Here is a 20,163-nt window from a genome sequence, read left to right on the forward strand (position 1 = left end):
ACTTGAGACAATTTGAACATGTGTCCTTCTCTACAGACGGTCACTTGAAAATTCGTTTTGAGGCGATAGAATAAGTACACATGTCATTTAATTTATGAATCTTTAATGATAACTTCAGAAGTAACTTTAATATATTCCCTTATTTCGCGTTCCAGGGCACGATGTAGATGTCTTAAATAATAACAATGTGCTTACGTCTCTTCAAATCCTTCTTTGGTGAAATATTCATGCTTCAGTAGTGCAGATGCTGTCGCCCTGTCAGAAGGCTCAATTTGTAAACAAACCTGTAAAAGGATGCAAACGAGTGAGAATCACGTCCATTATTACAACTTGTGATAGATATTTTCAAATAAAGCACCATAATGAAAATAACAAACGAGATATAACATCAAAGTCCAATTAAGCTTTGTCCATGAGAAAGAGCAGTGCTACTGTTGTAGTAAAAACACCTGGTTTTGATATAGGTTAAATATTCTCAGTGGGTAACTGTGGGAGAGGCTTACGCTATTTACTCAACTACAGCTTTTTGTGGCTTATTTACAAGCCCCTTGCGCCACCTGTACGTCACTTTTCCCATGTTAAAAATGAAGCAAAAGTAGCACAAGAGGCTTGTAAATAAGCCCCTTTATCTTTTGTTACATCATATTTGACCATATCACATCCACCATCTCTGAGGCTCAAACTCAAGAATAAGGGGTTCCACTTGATGTGCCTTTTTAGGTCTCTGTAGACAGCTGGAGTGGTTTGACATATCTTTTGTTTTTTGGGAATTTGTTTTGAATTACATATGTTTCGTAATGGAGAAAACAAGAAATAGTACGGTTTTTTGTGGTCTGTTCCTTCAGCCATCAAGTGCTTCCATCCATTACTTGTTAGGTTGTCATCCTAATTTTGGATCGGCATGCAAAAGTATTTTCTTCATAGATAGCAGCCATTTCATTGGTGATTAGATATATTCGCCTGCCTATGTAGTGCTTTCATCAATCACAATGAATGGATTCTTGATCCATGTACTACAATGGAGTGGTGTGGCTCACTGGTTAGAGGTGGCAAACCTGGGAGCAGAGGACGGCCCGGGACCACGGTTCAATTCCCGACGCGGCAGGGTCGTGGACCAGGGTCAGCAGACTTGATAATTCTCACCTCGGTGCCTACTCTAACCAGGGATCACACTCTGCAACTCTGAGCATTAGCTTGCCTCATCTCCACAACGGCCCCCCACATACGCCGGGGATGCCTGGTTTCACCTTGGAGATACCCAGTAGGGACCATCTCACCGGGAAAGCCAGGACGGGTTCCCCAGCGGTCTATTCGCGTCAGGATACTCCGGTAGTAATGAAGCACGGTATAAAACAGCATATAACATAACATAACAATGCAACTGCACTGCTATCATGACTAGGACTGTACCGCACAGCAGCACACTCTTGCTCCCATTTCAGCCCAGCTGAGTGACACTATGCAGAAGGAGCGATTTCGTGTCCTCCTGTCTGACCAATACACGAAAGGCGCATTATTATATTGAATATTAGAGCTCACACAGTGAACACGGGAGCCACACCTCCTACAGTACCACTCTTTAAGCTGCAATGCTCCAGCCAGTTGAAAAAGTTACATTCCTTTGGTAATGCTCTTTCGGGTGGATACTTTTAACAGCAGATTCCTCACCTTGTGATTACCTTCAGATGCTAGACTGAATCTGGAAAACATTCTACAACAATTCCCTCGTATGTTGGTAGGTGGTTTCATGCATGTAGCTCGGCTTCAGATGCATCCCGCCCCGGATATGACATCAGGGCTTCTATATAGCTGCCACCTCTGCACACTGACATCAGTTTCTTTCTAATATCTTTCCGCGTTGTCAGATGTGGAGCACCTTAGTAATCGAGCAGTGCCAACGTGCAGATCTCTATGGTGGATTCTTATTAGTGTTGCAGATATCGTGGGAAAAAATATTTGTGATAATTAGTGTTTTAATGATCCACGGAGTCGTGACCGATGAACTAATGATGCAGCACTTGGACCGAGTTACCTAAATCAATTGGAAGTGTAAAAAACTCTATGAATAGTTATGCTAATTTTTGTAGGATAAACCATTATTCTTAAAATGTATTTAGTTTCTGATGTTTTAATCAGCTTTCTCCTGCTCATTCCCCTTCCCAATCAGGGTCCCACTACAAAGCCATCTTTCCCTTCATTTACGCAGAGAATCAGGTGAATTACGTCAATATATTATCGACAGGCAACAATGTTAGAAAGCATGCATTGTGAATAAAGCTTCCATCGTCTACTCAAAGTATCCTTGTCAAGGACTTCTGCTGGAGGTGTTAGTATGGTTGTGTTAATTCTGTGGGCATTGTTTAAGAAGTGTTTCAATTGTGCAGTACATCTTCGAAGCACAGTTGATGGTGGAGCAAGCAGAAGATTTCTTTTACCTTAAGAAATAGGTTAATGCTAAAGATGAAGACAATTACATTGCGGTTTCTGATTTTCCAATGCAATCCTAACCATGATCATACCATGCTGAACTTGCAGAATCTATTAATAGCTTATATGATTTGTCTATCAAACCTTTGGGTTCCTGTCTTTTGCGGAAGATATCTTCTTTAATATTTTCCTCGCAGGCAAAAGGCCATGCTCCCCTTTTGCTCTTAAACTTATTATTGGGATGCTGTCTGTACTTTATGAGTTTGACACTTAGAATGTTACTAAATAGGGATTATAAGGTTTTATTGATTTTGCATTCATCTGTATTAGGCCTTCAAGGAATTTCATGCATTTTTCCCTGTACCAATTTTATTTATTCTGTAATAAATTCACTTTATGCCTTATTTTTTATCTGGAATTGAGTTCTGTATGCTTTCAATATTTGATTCAATATAACTACCTAACTTGTGTTTGCCTGATGAGAAGTGTAGTCTCCAACAGATAAATCACCTGGAGACTTGGGAGACAAATTATTTTGCTAAAATATTAGGGTGATTAAATATTGGGGTTCAGATTATTATTGGACCCCACAAAGTTGGCAACAGAGGATGGTTGGTGCTTGAGCACCTCCTCTTTAAAGAGTCTCCTAAAGATTTTTAGAATAATTGTGGCCTTAGTTGTCTGGAAAGAAAGAGAAAGGAGTTTTGCCTTGCAACTTCTCGGTGTTGGATCCTTCTGAGGGGTGACAAGCAGTATTGCTATGCAGTCCTGAATGAACCTGAAGTGTAGGTATGAATAGGGAGAATTTGAATGCATGAGTTTGTATGCTTTGTGATGATGAAATTCAGTTTTTGTGGTGAGCTGCTGGGTTATGTGATGATAGTGGCTTCAATTGGTGGGCTTACTACTATTTTGAACTTGTATTATTCGCATTTGTGAGCCCATTTGATGTTGCTTTGTTTATAGGAGAGAATGTAGTTGTTTATCGTATTTTTTTGGTAATCTAAGATCTTGAGATATTATTACCTTGGCAATCATTGTAGTGTGTAGAGTGAGGCAATGATCACAGATCTGCAGGGATTTACATTAATAAATCTTCTTTATCGGGTTAGAGAGATTAATTTGAGTTGCTGTGCTTGCCCTTAATGCATGGGGGTGTAGTACATTAACTAAGGGTAGAATTCTGCTGGTCAGAGGTTTGCCTACTGATAACTTTGTGGGTTGTTTGGGATTCAATCTTATTTTCAGGTACTGTTTTTCTTTGCTTGCTCAAAATAGTTTCTATTGTGGTGAATATTCTGACTTGAGAAATGCTGATATATTTTCCTTTCTAGAGTGCACAGTCAAGGCGTTTATTAGTTTTTAAAGGTTTCTTGTGGTTTTGTAATTGTTTGCCTCTTCATGAAGAAAATGTGCTGTGATTAGCCGTTCAGCCAGGGAGCCATGCTGGGATTGGTGTGACGTCACCATGTTAGTATAGCTGCCCTGTAATCGGTGGACCTTTGACAGAGCAGTGCTGCAATTGGTTGTTGTTCGCTAAGTTTGTTTTCATTGTTTTGACTTCATAGGTTGTTATGAGCTTGAATAAGTGTAACCATGGTTAGAGTATTTACAAAACTTAAACCTAAAAAACAGAATAAGCCTATAAAGGGTAAGAAGATGCCAAAGGAGGACACGTCAGTATTTGAAATGATGGAAGAGGTTGGTATTATACAAGCGTTTACATTCCCGAATGGAATAAATATAAAGCACATCATGAGAAGTTAGAGTTTCCTATGAAGGCCACCTTTAACTTTGAGAAATTAGACTTTTAAGACGGTCTATGACAATGTGTGTCCCACGTCTAGAATTACAAAGTATAAAGCACCCAATAAATCAGATGGCATGGCAACAGAGAAAGAGAGAGAGAAGGATAGATATTTTAAGAACTCCTTCAGGGGCTGGCCAGAAGCCAGGCTAACCAACGAGGAAAAGGCATAGAGAGTGAATACAATGGAAAGTGTTAAAACATTGCTTTAGTCACAGAACAAAAAAATTAGGTCAAACCAGATAAATCGAAAGTGAAGAAATAGAATGAGGAACCAGATGATGATGATGATGACACATTGTTCAGTGAGTTACTGATTTCAAGACCTATTCTGTTCTGAGACAGATCTGCAGAATATACCGATACTATTGCAGGGGGTTATTATTATTATTATTATTGCATTTATTGAGCGCACAGCTACCCGGAGGTTTCCCGGCGCTTGCCTTGGGAACCCGTCCTGGCTTTTCCCTGTGAGATAGCCCCTACAGGGCATCCCCAAGGTGAAAGCCAGGCATCCCGCCGCAGGGGGGCCGTTGTGGAGATTAAGCAAGCTTAATGCCCAGAGTTGCAGAGTGAGAACCCATGATTAGAGCAGGCACCGAAGCGAGAATTATCAAGTCCGTGGACATTTGAGCTCAAGACCCTGCCGCGTCGGGAATTGAACCCTGGTCCCGGGTCTGACCTCAGCTTCCGGGTCTGCCTGCTTTACACCGTGAGCCACACTTCTCCACGGTTGGTGGAGGTAGTACCTAGTGCCACGTCAGAAGTTCCAATTACAATGACAAGGCCTAGTACAAGTGGGACTGAGTACACTGCAGAGACATTGATGATTGCACCTACTCATGAAGAGGTCTATATTGAGATTCTAAAGTAGAATTTGAAGAGATGCTTCAGTGTAATGTGGATATGAACACATTACTGACATATAATGCAGATGAGATGAAATACTTGATCAAAGAAGCAGCTAGGTGCACCAATGAAGCACATGACAAATTAGAAGAATTGGCTGATAAGTTAGATATTGACATAAGTAAAATGAAGAATGCCAAACAAAATTACAAAATGGATTTTAACACATGATGAAATCAAAGAGAGGCATCTCATTACACTGAGAGCCCATATGGAAGATTGATTGAGAAAATACGAGACTGGAGAAATTTTAAGAAATATCCAGAAAAAAAGGAATAAGGGAACATTAAATAATATAAAGATGAAGAACAGTTAGGTAAAAAGGGGAAAAGGTCAAGCAAGTGATTCGGGAGTGGGAACAAGTACAGTGGCTGAGTTTCTTTTAAGGGAAGTGCACAGAGGGAGTTTAATGCATGCCCCTTGGAAGAGGGAAGATTTGTTTGTTTTTAGACATAACTTTCCAAAGTTGAGAGAAGACCCGTCAAAGTGGTTTGGTGATGTCTATGAATTGTCACATCTTTCTCCAATGCTGTGGGCAGATTTGAATTGGTTGTTTTAAATTGTTGTTGCCCAGATTTGTGGCTGGAGTGTAAGGTGGTGGTATGGTAGCTAACACAGGAACCACCTGGACAGAGTCTTAACTATTTACCATCAATAGATGTGGATGAAAAATACAACAAATGCAAAGAGATCCCTTTTCCTGATTTTGACTAACAGATAAGACTACAAAGAGTAGTCTCCCTGTTTAACTTTATTCTGTGGTGACCTGATTTAGTCAAATCTTTGAGTCCATAAACAAATTAACAAATTTACAAATGTGTTATGAGGATTAAACAAAACACTCTGGGGGCGTGGCCAAGATGGCGGAGTGAGCGGTCGCACTCTCTGCGAGCTCCCGTCTACCCGAACCCCTGTACCGCCACTATCTGCAGATCTCCCCCCAAAACGGCTGGGGATCTGTTTCGGAGGTTGGGAGGACATCCAGCAACACCGACTGGAGTGCTGATAGCTTCCGAGGTCGCTGCGGAGGAGCCCCGGGAGTGAGGTCGGAGGCAGAGGCGGCACGGCGAAACGACCAAACATCGGGGCCGCGAGGGTCGAATCGGCCCGGAGACGTCCTGAAGTGGGGCAGCCCGACCGGAGGTGAAGAGCGGAACCCTCTTGAGACTCCAGCGCCGAACGGCGGGGTAAGAGCGCCCGGTGCCCGGAGGCGGAGGACTCGGACCGAGGGCACCGGCGCGGGCTACTACGCGAGGCCAGGGACGCGGCCTATCAGTGGGCTCCCGCCTACGCGAACTTTTTCCGGCCTGCCGCTGCTCGACGTCAGGGAGGGGAAACGCCGGACTATTCGCCCACCCCATCTGGGAACCCAGGACCCATAACAGCAGAGCACCGAGAGAGCAGCGGTGAGTGGTGGCGGCACTGCGGTGGGGCCGTGCTTCGGCGGAGAGACTCACATCGAGGCCGTGGGCGGTGCGGAGGGCCCCGCAGAGAGACCGTGTCCTGCCGCTACGTATGGGGGCGTAGGTGGTGAGCAATCGGCAGAGGGCGAGGGACGGCTGTACCAGCATGGATCTCCGTGCTGGTGACGCGCACGAGGCCGAGTACGAGGCCTACTGACGGAGCGGCCCCGGAAGGCGAGGAGGCCTACAGACAACGGATAGGCCTCGGGGGCCATGCCAGTGAACCGTAGAGCAGCCGCGGCGGGCCTGGATTGACTGTACGGGCCAGACCCCACCCTGCCGGAATCGGCCTAGAGACCCCGGATCACCGAGGCAGTGCATCCGAGGGTGCAGGGTGCCCTAACATTACTGGCGGACAACACCTAACGGTCGGTGGACATGGCAACGCCTCCCATGCAAGCCTGAGGCCTGGGTGTCACGCATTACGATCATCAGAGGTGGTGGCGCACCGACCCACTGAGCCAGGAGACCTAGGGTCTGTGGACAATGGGAGCGACCTGGAGATTACTGCGGCTGAGAAGGGGAACATTCGAGTTGGATCCGCCCTCCAGTAGTGGGCGCTTGAAGCACCAGGCGCCCGGAGCGAAGACGAACACGGCAAGTGCTGAGAAGGCGACAGTGTGTTCATTGGGGGCCTCTTCCCACGACTGCCGTGGGGGTTGGTGCCATCTGCCTCCCTGCGCCTGAGGACAAGGAGCACACGGGTGTCCGGGAGCGGAGGTGAGCTGACCGCTGGGACACCCGGGAGTATTGCTGCGGATCTGGGCACTGCGAGTGGCCGGCTCGCCGGACAGGTGGAAGTCCCGGAACTGTATTTGCTTAGAGTGGATGACCAACTGAGTAGCACGCCTCTCGGTGTGTAACCCCCCCTGGAAGTATGGCTGGCAACAGAGGGAGCAAGAAAGGAGAACGGACATTACCAGAAATGCTGAGTAGAGGTCCTGCAAAACAAGATAAGGGACAGCACTCACCAGGCCCCTCAAGCGGCTCCCAGGGGGGTGTGGGGGGGGGGAAGTAACTAGATCTTTCTTAGAGTCTCTCTTCAGCTCGCTTAGGGAAGATTTCCACGCACTGAAGCAAGAAGTGGCCGGAGAGGTTAGGGAGGTGCGGAGAGAGGTCGATAGCCTGGGCGAGAGGGTGACTACGGTGGAGGAAGTTGGACACACTCGAGACGAGGAGATTACGCAGCTGCAACAGGAGGTGCTGCGATTAAGGGATCAACAACTTGACCTCCAAGCGCACAATGAAGACCTCGAGAACCGGTCCCGTCGCAATAACATCCGGGTCCGGGGAATTCCATCTAGAGAAGAGGGTGAGGACGTTGCTGGGTGTCTAAGAGACCTCTTCAGGGAGATACTAGGGGAGCCGGATGACTTCCCTATCAGAATTGACAGAGCGCATAGGGTGGGCCCGACACGTCGAGCCTCAGCGCCACCCCCGATATCTTGGCCTTCCTGCCAGACTATCCCTTGAAGGAGCGGATCCTACGTGAGGCACGACAGCAGCAGTCCCTGCGTTTCCGGGGGCAACAGGTCGCTCTCTTTCAGGATCTGTCGGTGATCACACTCCAGAAGCGTAAAGCATTCAAAATAGCAACGGACTTCCTGAGAGACCACAACACGCAGTACTCTTGGGGCCATCCCTTCCGCCTTATCTTTAGGTGAAATGGGACCCTGCATCAGCCTCGCTCCCTCCAGGACGCCTGCGGAGTGCTTGGAATCACCGCGTCGGATGACGCTGCACCCACCCCTCGCTGACGGTCGATTACCAGAGACGGCTGGCAAACGATCCCTGCACGGCGATCCTCTACATCTTCCGCATGACCGGACTCACCCACTATACGAGCGGAAATGGCCAACGCGGTCCAAGAAGTGGCCAGAGACACGGCATCTGGTGGTATTGCTCAGACGGCCTGAATGAACTCCGGGGGGAGATCGACACAGCTTACTCAACAATGCAGGTTTGGGGGTTCAGGGGAGGGGGGGGGCGGCGGGTGGGTGTGTAGTGGCTGGACGTCCACTTAAGTAACTTTCCACAGACTTGTCCAATGAGGACTGGCCTGGGACAATGGGGTTCTGGAAACAGTTGGTGGGATGGGATGCAGGGGAGGGGTGTTGTTGGGGTAGTTTTGGGTTTGGATTGGGGAGAGAGGGTTGGTGGGGGGGCGGGGAGTTCTGGGTAGGGTTTGGGGAGTTGGCAGGGAAGGGGGAGTCGTCCAGTGTGCTATGCAGGTCCTAGCAGCTTCGGTGGCACTCATATACCTTGCCTTGTCCGGGCGGGGAAACTACGCCTTCGCTTACACCTTCTCCTATGCCTACCGGCACTTTTAAGGTGGTAACCCTTAATGTAAGGGGCCTCAACAATCCGGTCAAAAGACGGGCAGTATTGTCTCTCCTGGAGGTCACTCAAGCTGACATATGTCATCTTCAGGAGACACACCTGCTTCCGCGAGACACTCACAGGCTGCGCTCGCATAAATTCCCTACACAGTTTTTCTCTTCTAGCACCACTAAGACAGCGGGGGTGGCAATCCTGGTGGCCAGACACTTTAAAGGGGAAATCCTTCACAAGCACGCAGAACACAAAGGTCGGCTGTTAGCATACCGGTTTAGGATTGGAGGTATCGCTTTTACAGTTGTGTCCCTGTATAGCCCCAATGAACAGCAAGAACGCTTCCTGCAGTCAGCGCTTGTAGACGTTACTGCCTCACAGGATAGGCATGTTATCATTGGGGGAGACTTTAACATGGCTTTTGACTCAGCCATGGATAGATCCGCGCAACGCTCCCCGCAGGTCGGAGAGTTCTCAGCCGGTTGTAAGACGCAGCTGTCCGACGTAGACTTACACGACCTCTGGCGACACATGCATCCCAATGACAGGGGGTATTCGTACTACTCCCATGCCCACAAAAGGTACGCGAGGCTGGATTATCTCCTGGTCACAACTCCGGTGCGGACTTGGTCTCTACGTCGGACTTGGGAGTCCTGTCCTTATCGGACCATGCCCTGGTCTCCGCCACTTTGTGTTTACCACCGGTGGCTGGACCTCCCAGAACATGGCACCTCCGCGACACCTTGCTGCACAGGAAGGCAGTGGTGGACCGCATAGAGGGAGCGATCCGGGAGTACCTGTCCCACAACGATAACCTTGACACCCCCTTAGCAACGCAGTGGGCAGCCTTGAAGGCAGTCCTAAGAGGGGAATTTTTGGCAATCTCCTCTGCGGAAAATAAAGAACGACAGGCCAAGAGGGAGGAACTCACCCAGCGGGTCCGCGAGCTTGAACAGATGCACCGCATCACGGGGGCCCCCAGAATATGGAAGCAGCTTAAGGAGGCAAGGAAATTCTTGGCGGCTCTAGATTTGGACCACGCAGAGTACGCTGCATTACGCCTGTGCCACACATACTACACAGGTGGGGACCGCTGTGGCAGACTACTGGCCAATAGGCTCCGGGTGGCGCATCAGAGACAGCTAGTGAAAGAGATCTCCGACCCCACGGGTGCGGTGGTGACTGATGACCCCCATATAGCTGAAACATTCCACAGATTTTATGCGGATCTATATGCCGGAGACCCACCGGATGAAATTGCGACGTCCACATACTTGGACTCGGTCACCCTGCCCTCCCTGGACACCTTGCAGGCGGAGCAACTAGATAAGGAAATCCGAATAGAGGAAGTAATTTCTGCCATCGCCAGGCTCAAGCATGGCAAGGCACCGGGACCGGACGGGTATACTTCACTTTTTTATAAAACGTTCTGCACGACAATAGCCCGATTCTCACCTGCCTTTTTAACTCATTCGCTGCTCCGGGGGCCATTCCACCTGACCTCCTGCGGGCCTCACTCACGGTTATCCCCAAACCCGGGAAAGACCGGAAGCACTGCGGCTCTTACAGGCCGATATCCCTCTTGAATGTGGATTTAAAACTATACACTGGGATCCTTGCGGCCCGATTAGGCCCCCACCTGCCCAGTCTTATAGATCCGGACCAGGCAGGATTTGTCCCAGGAAGGCAGACGGTGGACAACACCAAGAGGATTGTTCACCTCTTGGAGAAGGCCTCTCGGATTCCGGGAGAGAGAATGATGCTGCCGGTGGATGCTGAGAAGGCGTTCGACCGAGTGCACTGGCCTTATCTCGAACAGGTCTTGATGAAGGCGGGCATAGGGGACACGTTCCGCTCCATGATCCTTAATTGCTACAGATTACCGACTGCGGTGGTGCGAGTGAATGGTTATAGTTCGAGCAGCTTCAACATCGAGAGAGGTACTAGGCAGGGATGCCTGCTCTCGACACTGCTCTTCGCCCTCTATATGGAACCATTCGCCCAACGGGTGCGTGACAATCCGGCGGCGACAGGGGTGCGGTTCAGGGGCTTTACGCACACCATTAGCCTCTACGCGGATGACATCATACTATCGCTAGACGAGCCCCTGACGGCCCTGCCGGCTTGCATCGAGGAGCTGGACTCCTTTAGTGCAGTTGCAGGATTTAAAATGAATATGGGGAAATCTGTGGCTCTGGATATCTCCCTTACGCCGGCCCTAGAGCTCACCTACAAGGCCAATTCCTCATGCTTTGGTCATCGGAGTTGGTGCCTTACCTGGGGATCCAGCTGGCCCCTACCTAGCCAGCCATGGTGAGGGCTAACTACACTGCACTGGGAAAGAAGATCCGGGAGGAACTGGGGCGATGGAATCGCGGCACTCTTTCCCGGTTAGGCAGAATAGCTGCCGTGAGAATGACGGTCCTACCCCATGTTCTTTACCTGTTCCGGGCCTTGCCGCTCCAGCCACCGGTCGGGTGGATCCCACAGCTCCAGGCAGACCTCTCGCGCTTTATCTGGCAAGGCAAGAAGCCCAGAATGCGCAGGGCTCTCTCCATGTTAGCCCCAGAGGCAGGAGGGCTAGGAATACCGGAACTTCGTAAGTACTTCCACGCAGCACAGTTACGCTATCTGGTAGAATGGAGCAGGTGGGAGTCAGATAAGCACTGGCTCTTCCAGGATCAGGCAGTGGTAGGCCGACCCCTGCAGGAAGTCCCGTTTCTACGCCGGCCTCACCGGCCCGCGAATCTGTATGCCTCTTTCGTCACCAGAGTACCCCTGTGGGTCTGGGACGCCACCAACCTCGCACATAATCTCACCACGTTCCCGTCACCACTTACACCGCTGGTGGACAACCCGGACTTTACTCCGGGGATGGAAAGGGGGGCATTTACCCACTGGCGAGCGGCCGGGTGTCGAGCCCTGTGTCATCTGTATGGCCCAGAAGGAATCATCTCCTTCCTGCACTTTCAACAGGAATTTTCATTCCCTGAATCGGAAAGACTCCGCTATATGCAGGCTCGCCACTGGGCACTACACCCACAGGTACAGGAGTCGGCTGATAGACAACTCCTCCCATACGAGAAATGGCTTCTGACACGAACATCAGAATCGAAATTGATCACAGATCTCTATAGGCTACTGCAACCACTTTCTTCGCACCTCTATAACTCGGGAAGAGAGCGCTGGGAACGGGAGCTGGGTAGGACACTGAGCCATAAGGAATGGGAGCAGATATCTTACAGGGCAAGACACTCAGCATACCACATGGGCCTCACTGACACGCTGACTAAGGTCTCTACCTACTGGTACTATACGCCGGAGCGGGTCCATTAAATGGACCGTAGCAAGGAGGACACATGTTGGAGAGGGTGTGGACACCGGGGCACACTGACACACATTCTATGGGACTGTCCGCTTCTAGAGCCCTACTGGAAGGAAGTGTTGGACGAAATCGGTTCCCATTTTAACACAGAACTGCCACGCTTTCCCGCATATACCCGGTTAGGGCTCCCAAATGGGTTGATGTATCCCCTCAGATCACGCAGGGGCAGACAGATAGCTATCGCACTGGGTTCAGCAGTTCAGAACATTTTATTACATTGGCGCACTACCACGATACCCTCTCTCACGGGCTGGCTACACAGATTATGGCATGTACTGGGCATGGAGAAATTATCACTCACAGTAGCGGGGGATATAGAGCAATTTAACGATCTTTGGCAACCATTCCACTCTCTGCTGCTCACTGAATTCAGGGAGCTCACCTGTCCCAAATACCTTCGCCTCTTGAGGCTCACGAACCCGGCTGCACCGACCTCTTGAGTGAATAAGGAATCCACCTCTCTCGCTAAGGGCGACCTCGGTAGATGGCTCGGAAAAGACCTGTGCACTGGACGATGGGTGGGTGGGGGTGGGCAGGGGAAATGGGGGGTTGGGAGTTGGGGTTTGGGGGGGGGGGTTTGAGAAGGGAATGTAATTTAACACTGCAACAATGCGTATCCTCCAAGGCCACTGCGGACTGGCCCACGATCGAACTATCCTTTGCAGATATAACGCTGTGGGAGCGGCCTTGTCCATACTGAACTGATGCCTCATACTTTCTGTATGTTTGTCCATGTATGTTGCACTAAATAAAATACTTTAAACTTAAACAAAACACTCTTAACTCTTAAATACTGATGATTGTGAACAATATAAGAATTACAGCAGGGATGGAGAAGGCGAAATTGACAAGAAGATTTGCGTTTTGTATTGATTTTATTGTAAAAAAAGATATGATCTGTTATTCAACATTATTTCATAAAATATCATACAATTTATCAAAACATTACAGTACATTTTATAAAAATCATTTAGAAAAAGAAAACTGTTGACGCGGCGTTGTGTGAAGCAGATCTTGGGGCGTGGCTGGCAGCTGACCAAAATGGCCGCCACCTGAAATTTCTTCAAGCCCCCACCGTCATCTCCGACGTCTTTCCCGTGCGCACATGCTCGTCCCCACCTCCACAAAGCGTGAAGGAGCCGATTTGGGTTTGTTTCTCTGGAACTGAGCGCAGACTCTCAGCTACACCTGGGGGACGGCTGCAAGGACTCGGAGTGCTCCGACCGGCGTTGCGAGAATAATCTTATCACGGGCTTGCCATGCTCAAGGTCCTAGCTGGATTCTATCCCTCCGCCCCTTACTGAATGAATATTCTTGGGGAGACTCTGAGAACACTGCAAGTGGGTCCCCCGTAAAACGCCGGAGTGCTACCCAAACCCAGGCGCCCCTGAAATAACTTTGAGACATTCCAAGCCAGCAACTGCCGCATAGCAGTGGGGGTGCGTGCAACAGAGCAAAATCAGACAACTGTTGCTCAGGATAGCACTCCTTAGTATGAGTAGCAGAATCAAACACGCAATAAGGACCCTTAAGAGCCTACACAACCAGCAGGAAAGTGACCAAACACTAACAGAAGCACATCACTGGTCCCTTCATTAAAGCGCGCCGCCTGGTGGTCTTGACTGCGCCACCACTCTGATCCGCAGCCTGTGCGCACACAAAACAACAACCGTATCCTGTGATAGGACACCCGAAAGGCCGCAGGTGACAGTGCATTAACCAGACAGGCAGCGGTGAGTACTACCACTCCAGTTTCTTGACCGCTGCGTGATACGACCCAAAACACATAGCGATGGGGGGTAGGGGTCAGGGCGTCGTGCACCAGACCAAATTGGATAAATACACATGCATTAAAAACCAACAGGAAACAATGACCCAACCGTCTACGTTGGCTCCAGATGAGGCCTTGTTGGAAGGGCCAGAAGGAACATTGCAGCATATACTCTCTACCTTGAATAGGGTGCACACAGCCCTTGACTTTCATATTGGCACGCTATCGGTAGAACTCTCACTGATCTAAGCCGACTTTAAAAACATGAGCACACGAGTCACGGAAGTGGAAACCACAAAGGGGACTTTACGTGACGATACCACTGAACTTAAACATCAAGTGCGCCAACTCGAAACTGAAAGTATGACAATGGCTGCTAAACTGGACGATTATAAAGGCTGTTTGCGACAAAGGCACCAGTTCCAAGAGAATAAGGACTACACAACGACCACTTCCATCTGTTAAACTGTAAAGTCCATAGTCCCATCGGGTTCTGTATCTAATTAGAGACTTTGTTGATAATATTGACCGGAGGTTTGAGAAATTACTTCTGGTAACAAGTTACAACCACTGAAGCATATTCACAGATGAAAGGAGGCTACCCCCTTACAAAGGTAACGGGAAATGGGAAATAGGCACTCTGCACTGTTTGGGAGGCGGGTAGTTCTAAGTCCCTCATGCAGGTTGGCAAGGAGGAGGGAGGGACAGGTACAGGGACTGTTACATTTTTCTAGTTTGTTTTTTATGGCTCAATTGTATTTCTAAGGCGACTTGCAACTTCACAGTGATGTTTCCATTGAAATTACCGTTAGGAATATCCCGCAGCAATGGCTTATCGTATTTAGGACCCTAATTAAATATTCCCGATTTATGCCCTTATGTGGTTATAGCAAATCATATCCTTATAAAGGCATAAGAATCATATCCATATTTAGTAATAGCCAATGCAGTCAAAATACGGTAAGGCTACTTCCTTAGACTCCTAGAAAGTACAACGAGTTCTTTAAACAAACCAAATCTCCAGCAACCTGGGAAATCCCCATGCTTTTGTTTTGATTTGTCCTAGAACTCCTGCCAGACCGAAAGAACGACCAGTTCCTAGTGACATCTTTTATTGACGTCTTATGTCCAACCTTACGTCAAACACGGCACCTTCCATGTATAAATATACCTGCGTTTGCCTTAAGCAACACACGGTGCTTTGGAGCAGAGCGGCTATCTACTTATCCGAAGCCCAGCTGATGCGAGTGCCAAAGGAAGCCGTCCCTCCCATTTGACGCACTGAGAAAGACGCAGTCTTTTTCTCCTGCCGAGAAAATCCAGCTCCAGTGTTTCCAGTCACCCTTGCGTGTTACTGGGAGATCGAATCCTGAGAACGAGATACAAGACCTCCTTCATTGTAAAACCAAGGTACGGAGCTGATTAGACCCTTAGAGAATTCTTGAGACAGATTCTTGGCAAAACTAACTTAACTTAAACTGCAACTCCCTTACTCCTTCGCACATACTAGGCTTAGGTTAGGTACACTGGGGTAGGCGTATTTAGAAGCACCAGTTGAGCACGTTTAGTCAACTTTTATCATTGTATGTAATTGTATATATTGTATCCGTTTTAAGTATCATATGGCTCAGAAACCATATCAATGCTTTTACAGTATTATTTCATAATACTCCTTTTACTGTACGCACTTTACTTTATAACAAGTATTGCAATTGTGGCAATTCATTTCTCTTGCATGAGAAATAAGACTGCTCAATAAATAACACCTTTTATTGAAAACGCCTATCTCTCTATTTCTCTGCACTCTGGTGAAACTAAGTATGCACGGTTGACTGAGTGAAATAGCTATCTATTTTTTTCACACAACTCTGGAGATATACTCCTTATTCTGGGGGAGCAAAGTTGTCATGTTTATGCGGTTGTCAGAAACTAATCCCTTCTTGTCTAAATCGGGGAAGTTAACTCCTCCCTGTTCATTCGAGAAAGTTTCTAGTGACCTCTGAGCTAGCTGGCATACCTAATTAAGTCTAACATATTCAGTAGAGACCTAGTTGACCTCAGTCCTACGTCTAAACTGCCGTTTATGTTATTCCAATGCACAGAGCCTATTGGGAATATAGGAACTACACTACATGGTGTCCAACGTTTGGTAAGGCAATAATATAACGCAAGATACTAGAGTAACTCAGTCGTGCTTTTTCACACAGACCCCTTTTTCCCGTAAAAACTCCAATAGACGTCTGGAGTGGGTGAAAGGTTAATATCCGCCGAAACTTAGTAGGAAGAGATTCCTATGTATTAGTTTTCAGTTTAGTCAACGTTGAAGGATACAGTGTTCCAAAATATTGTGCACCTAATCTTTGTTTCCTCAAAACCTGCTCTGCAAACTTTCTGTCAGTAAAAATGTCAGACAGTGAGGACGAAAGGGACAGAGCTAGATTAGCAGCTCAACTCGTAGCAGACGACACACTTGTCCGAGATAACGACCTGGATGCAATACTCATCCTGGTCAATATAAGAAAAACCATAACTATAAAACTTATAGAAAATGGAGTAACATCAAGAGGTGGTACAGTCGTATTTGTGGTAAAGGCACATGAATTTTGGCAGACAGAGGTATTCTATTCCTGGATAAATTTTCCAGCAGCACATCCTGTAACACATGAGTTCCACTACTACAAAATAGCGGAAGCTCCAGCGCAATACTCTCCTTTCGAGGAAGGTGAAATTCCACTTACATACCAAGAGCACCTGCTCTGGTTTAATGGCGCCCTAAAACATCAAAATCACATTACCAGGCTCGGTCCACTAGGTAGACCAGGAGTCACATAGCCGGTTCTAGCCAGCTACACACCAGTCCCCGACAGTAAAAAAATGACAAGTGAAGAAGTCTTAGTTAAAATAAAAGAAGTAACAAAAGCATATAGAGATTTAGTTCAATTAACATTAGACGATACAACATACCGACTAAAAAAAAAAACTAATTGAAAATCCTGAAAAGACTTTCATTAAAAATAATCTCAATTCTCAAAAGAAGAAGTGGGAGGGTAATAAACAATCCACTCTCAGAGAAAAACAATTTCAGTTCAGAGGAAGGTCTCCCCAACGAAGAAATAGATCTCCAGAAGGGGGGGCAAGTCTCCACAAAGGGAGCCCTCTGAAAAAAGATACAACCTTAGAAATAAGGACAATTTGAAAAAACCTGACAGATATCAAGATATTGATACACGTCCCTCTCGATCTTTTTAGACTTCATCAAAGAAATCGGAAAGAAGAGGACGGTCAGAACACAAAGAAGAGCACGTCAAGACCAAAGACAACGGACCTGCTCATCAAAGTAAAAAATTGCAATTTCCCAGAAATAAGGTAGCCAGTATTAAAATAAAACATGCCGAGAATCCTGAGGACACAACTGAAAAACGGAGAGTGGGCCCAGACAATGCTAGACAGCGCAGCGGAAGTGACCATAGCTCGCAAGATCCTGATGAATCTTCTGGCGACAGTGGACACGAATGAATACATTCAAGTGGGAACTGCAGACACCCGAGTGAGCGTGCCCCATAAACTATATGAAATAACATTACGTATAGCAGGAGATAAAACTAGGAAAATAAAAGGTCTCTTTTGGGAGAATCTATCTAAAGGCTATGATATCCTTCTAGCAGAAGGGGACTGGCCACCAGAGTTTGTCAAGGAGTGCCCACATGGCGAAGAAATGATTATGCCTACCTTCTCAAATCACATTCCAATTCATAAAAAATACACACATGCTAGAAAATGGGCAGTGGCCCAAGCCCCTGCATTATATAAAAATCATGTAGTATGGGATGAGGATTCTCCTCACCATAAAATCCAGTTAAAAAATCAACCTACTGCACAGAGGCAGTATCCTGTTAAGCAAGAAGCTAAAAAACAAGTAAAAGAAATTTTAGATCAACTTGAATATCAGGGGGTGATTGAAACATGCACCTCACAAATGAACAATCCTTTGTTTCCTGTCTCCAAGCCAGACAATTCATATCGTCTAGTTTTGGACTACAGACACCTGAACTCCTGCTGTAAAACATTTGCAGTACAAAACTCACACAGTGCAGCACTAATGAATAACATCGTGCGCAAGAAATATAAAACGACATTAGGCATCTCAAATGGTTTCTTCTGTCAAAACATAGCACCTGAAAGCAGATATTTGACCGCTTTCTCCAGCATGGGGACCCAAAAAACAATTTTGTCGTCTCCCACAGGGATTCAAGAATAGCCCAGGATTACTTTCAGCCAGGGTAACAGAGTTACTACAAATTTATGATGATGAGGCATTATCTTATGTTGACGACATCTATCTTACAGACGATGACCTGGAGACTCACTTGAAAAGAGTGAACACCATAATACTTGGGTTAGCATCTGAAGGGTACAAATTCAACTTTAAAAAATCACGAATTGCCCATCTAACTATCCTATTTTTAGGATATGAATTATCGAGTGAAGGCAAAAGCCTAGCAGACAACTTCTTAGAGAAGTGTGCAGTACTCCAAGCTCCAAAAACGCTGAAAAACTTACAATCAATACTAGGTTTCCTGAATTTCGAAAGAACAAACATTCTAAGTTATGCAGAGAGGGTTAAACCTCTATACGAACTGATAAAACCTGATTTGAAACCAATTAATTGAACTCAAAAACACACAGAAATTTTAAGATCATTACAGACAGACATGTTAACTAAAACAAAACTGCAAACACTAGCAAACGAACGCAATCTTGTAATCCGAGTCATCCCAGGAAGATGCGGATTCACATACCTGACCTCTAATGAGGGAGAAACTGTACCAATAGCTTACAAATCACACTTGTACATACAAGCTGAAATGAAATTCAGTAATACTGAAAAAATTCTAATTGGTGTTCAAACTGCTGTACCAAAAGAAAGAGCCCTAGCCCAAGGGAAGGACAGATTTGCACAACACTACGTTGTGGAAAAACAAATTTACAATGCTGCGTGCGCGATTGTTAAAGGTCGCTGGCGCTTAGGTAAATTCAGACCAATGGTCACTAAAACTGAATCACTCAAAAATTGTACAGCTCAGCGAGCAGAAATAAGATCTCTAAAGATGGCGCTTGAAAATGCCGATCGCGAATTCCCGACACTAATAGTGTGCGATTCGCATTACTGCGTCCGGTCTTACAATAATTCCAAGCAGACCTGGATAAAATACGGTTACAAAGATGAGACAGGTGCCACAATAAAGCATTAAAAAACTTTGGGAACAAGTAGTTCTTTTGCAGAAAGAACTACAAAAGACTCACGTGATACATACTCAGAGTCTTCAACGTGATGGCTTTCACGTTGCAGGGAATTCATTGGCTGACAGAGCCACAGCGGCAGCTGATCACTCGGCTTCCGTAGCTACAAAAAAGCGTACGAAAAAACAAATAGATGGCGAAACGCTGCTTGCAGTAAAAGCCTCAATGGGAGGCAATTATGCGGCGTTACCACTAAACTATCCAGTCTGCAATACATACATAATTGATGCGAACTCTGTTCCGTTTGCTCAAATCCCTGGAATGGGGGATAGAGTAATTCCAAACACGAACCGGAGAGTCTTCTTGATACAAGAAGCACATATGGGATTGGGTCTGAGGCACCAAGAGATCCTGAAATCTCTAATAGAATTACAATCACAATACTGGTGGCCGGGGATGAGCGTGCAAATGTATAACTTTGCAATGAGTTGTCAGGACTGCAACAGAGATCGCAGTTGTGAACCGGACCAGACACCGGCCCAGACACCACTATAAGACAGCATTAGGCGATCTATGCGCAAACATCCAGACGGAAAAATGCAATCCCATATTTATTAAGACGTGATTCATTTAGATGAGACCCCCAGCGCTCGGCTGACGCCAGAACTGTATAAAAGATTTGCGAGTCTTTATCGGCACATACGCAATTGGCATGCTACATTCTGACCAGGGTCCTGCGTTTAGCTCTCGGGCTTACAAGGAGGCCAAGTCCAGCATGGGCATTGCATTGCGGTATTCTAGTCCATTCCATCCCGTGGGAATTGCGGTA

At 47.0% G+C, this 20,163-nt stretch overlaps 1 protein-coding gene across 1 annotated transcript in view; it reads right to left on the minus strand.

Moving 5' to 3' along the window:
• Nucleotides 1-20,163, minus strand: part of LOC147702949 (uncharacterized) — a 4,293,369-nt gene that overhangs the window by 3,298,958 nt on the left and 974,248 nt on the right. Inside the window, exon 8 of the mRNA XM_086929459.1 lies at nt 196-284. Coding sequence (XP_086785585.1) covers nt 196-284 — 89 coding nt within the window. The remainder of the gene's footprint in view (nt 1-195; nt 285-20,163) is intronic.

This window comes from Lissotriton vulgaris, chromosome 7 (genome assembly GCF_964263255.1).
Source record: "Lissotriton vulgaris chromosome 7, aLisVul1.2, whole genome shotgun sequence".
Classification (NCBI taxonomy): Eukaryota; Metazoa; Chordata; class Amphibia; order Caudata; family Salamandridae; genus Lissotriton; species Lissotriton vulgaris.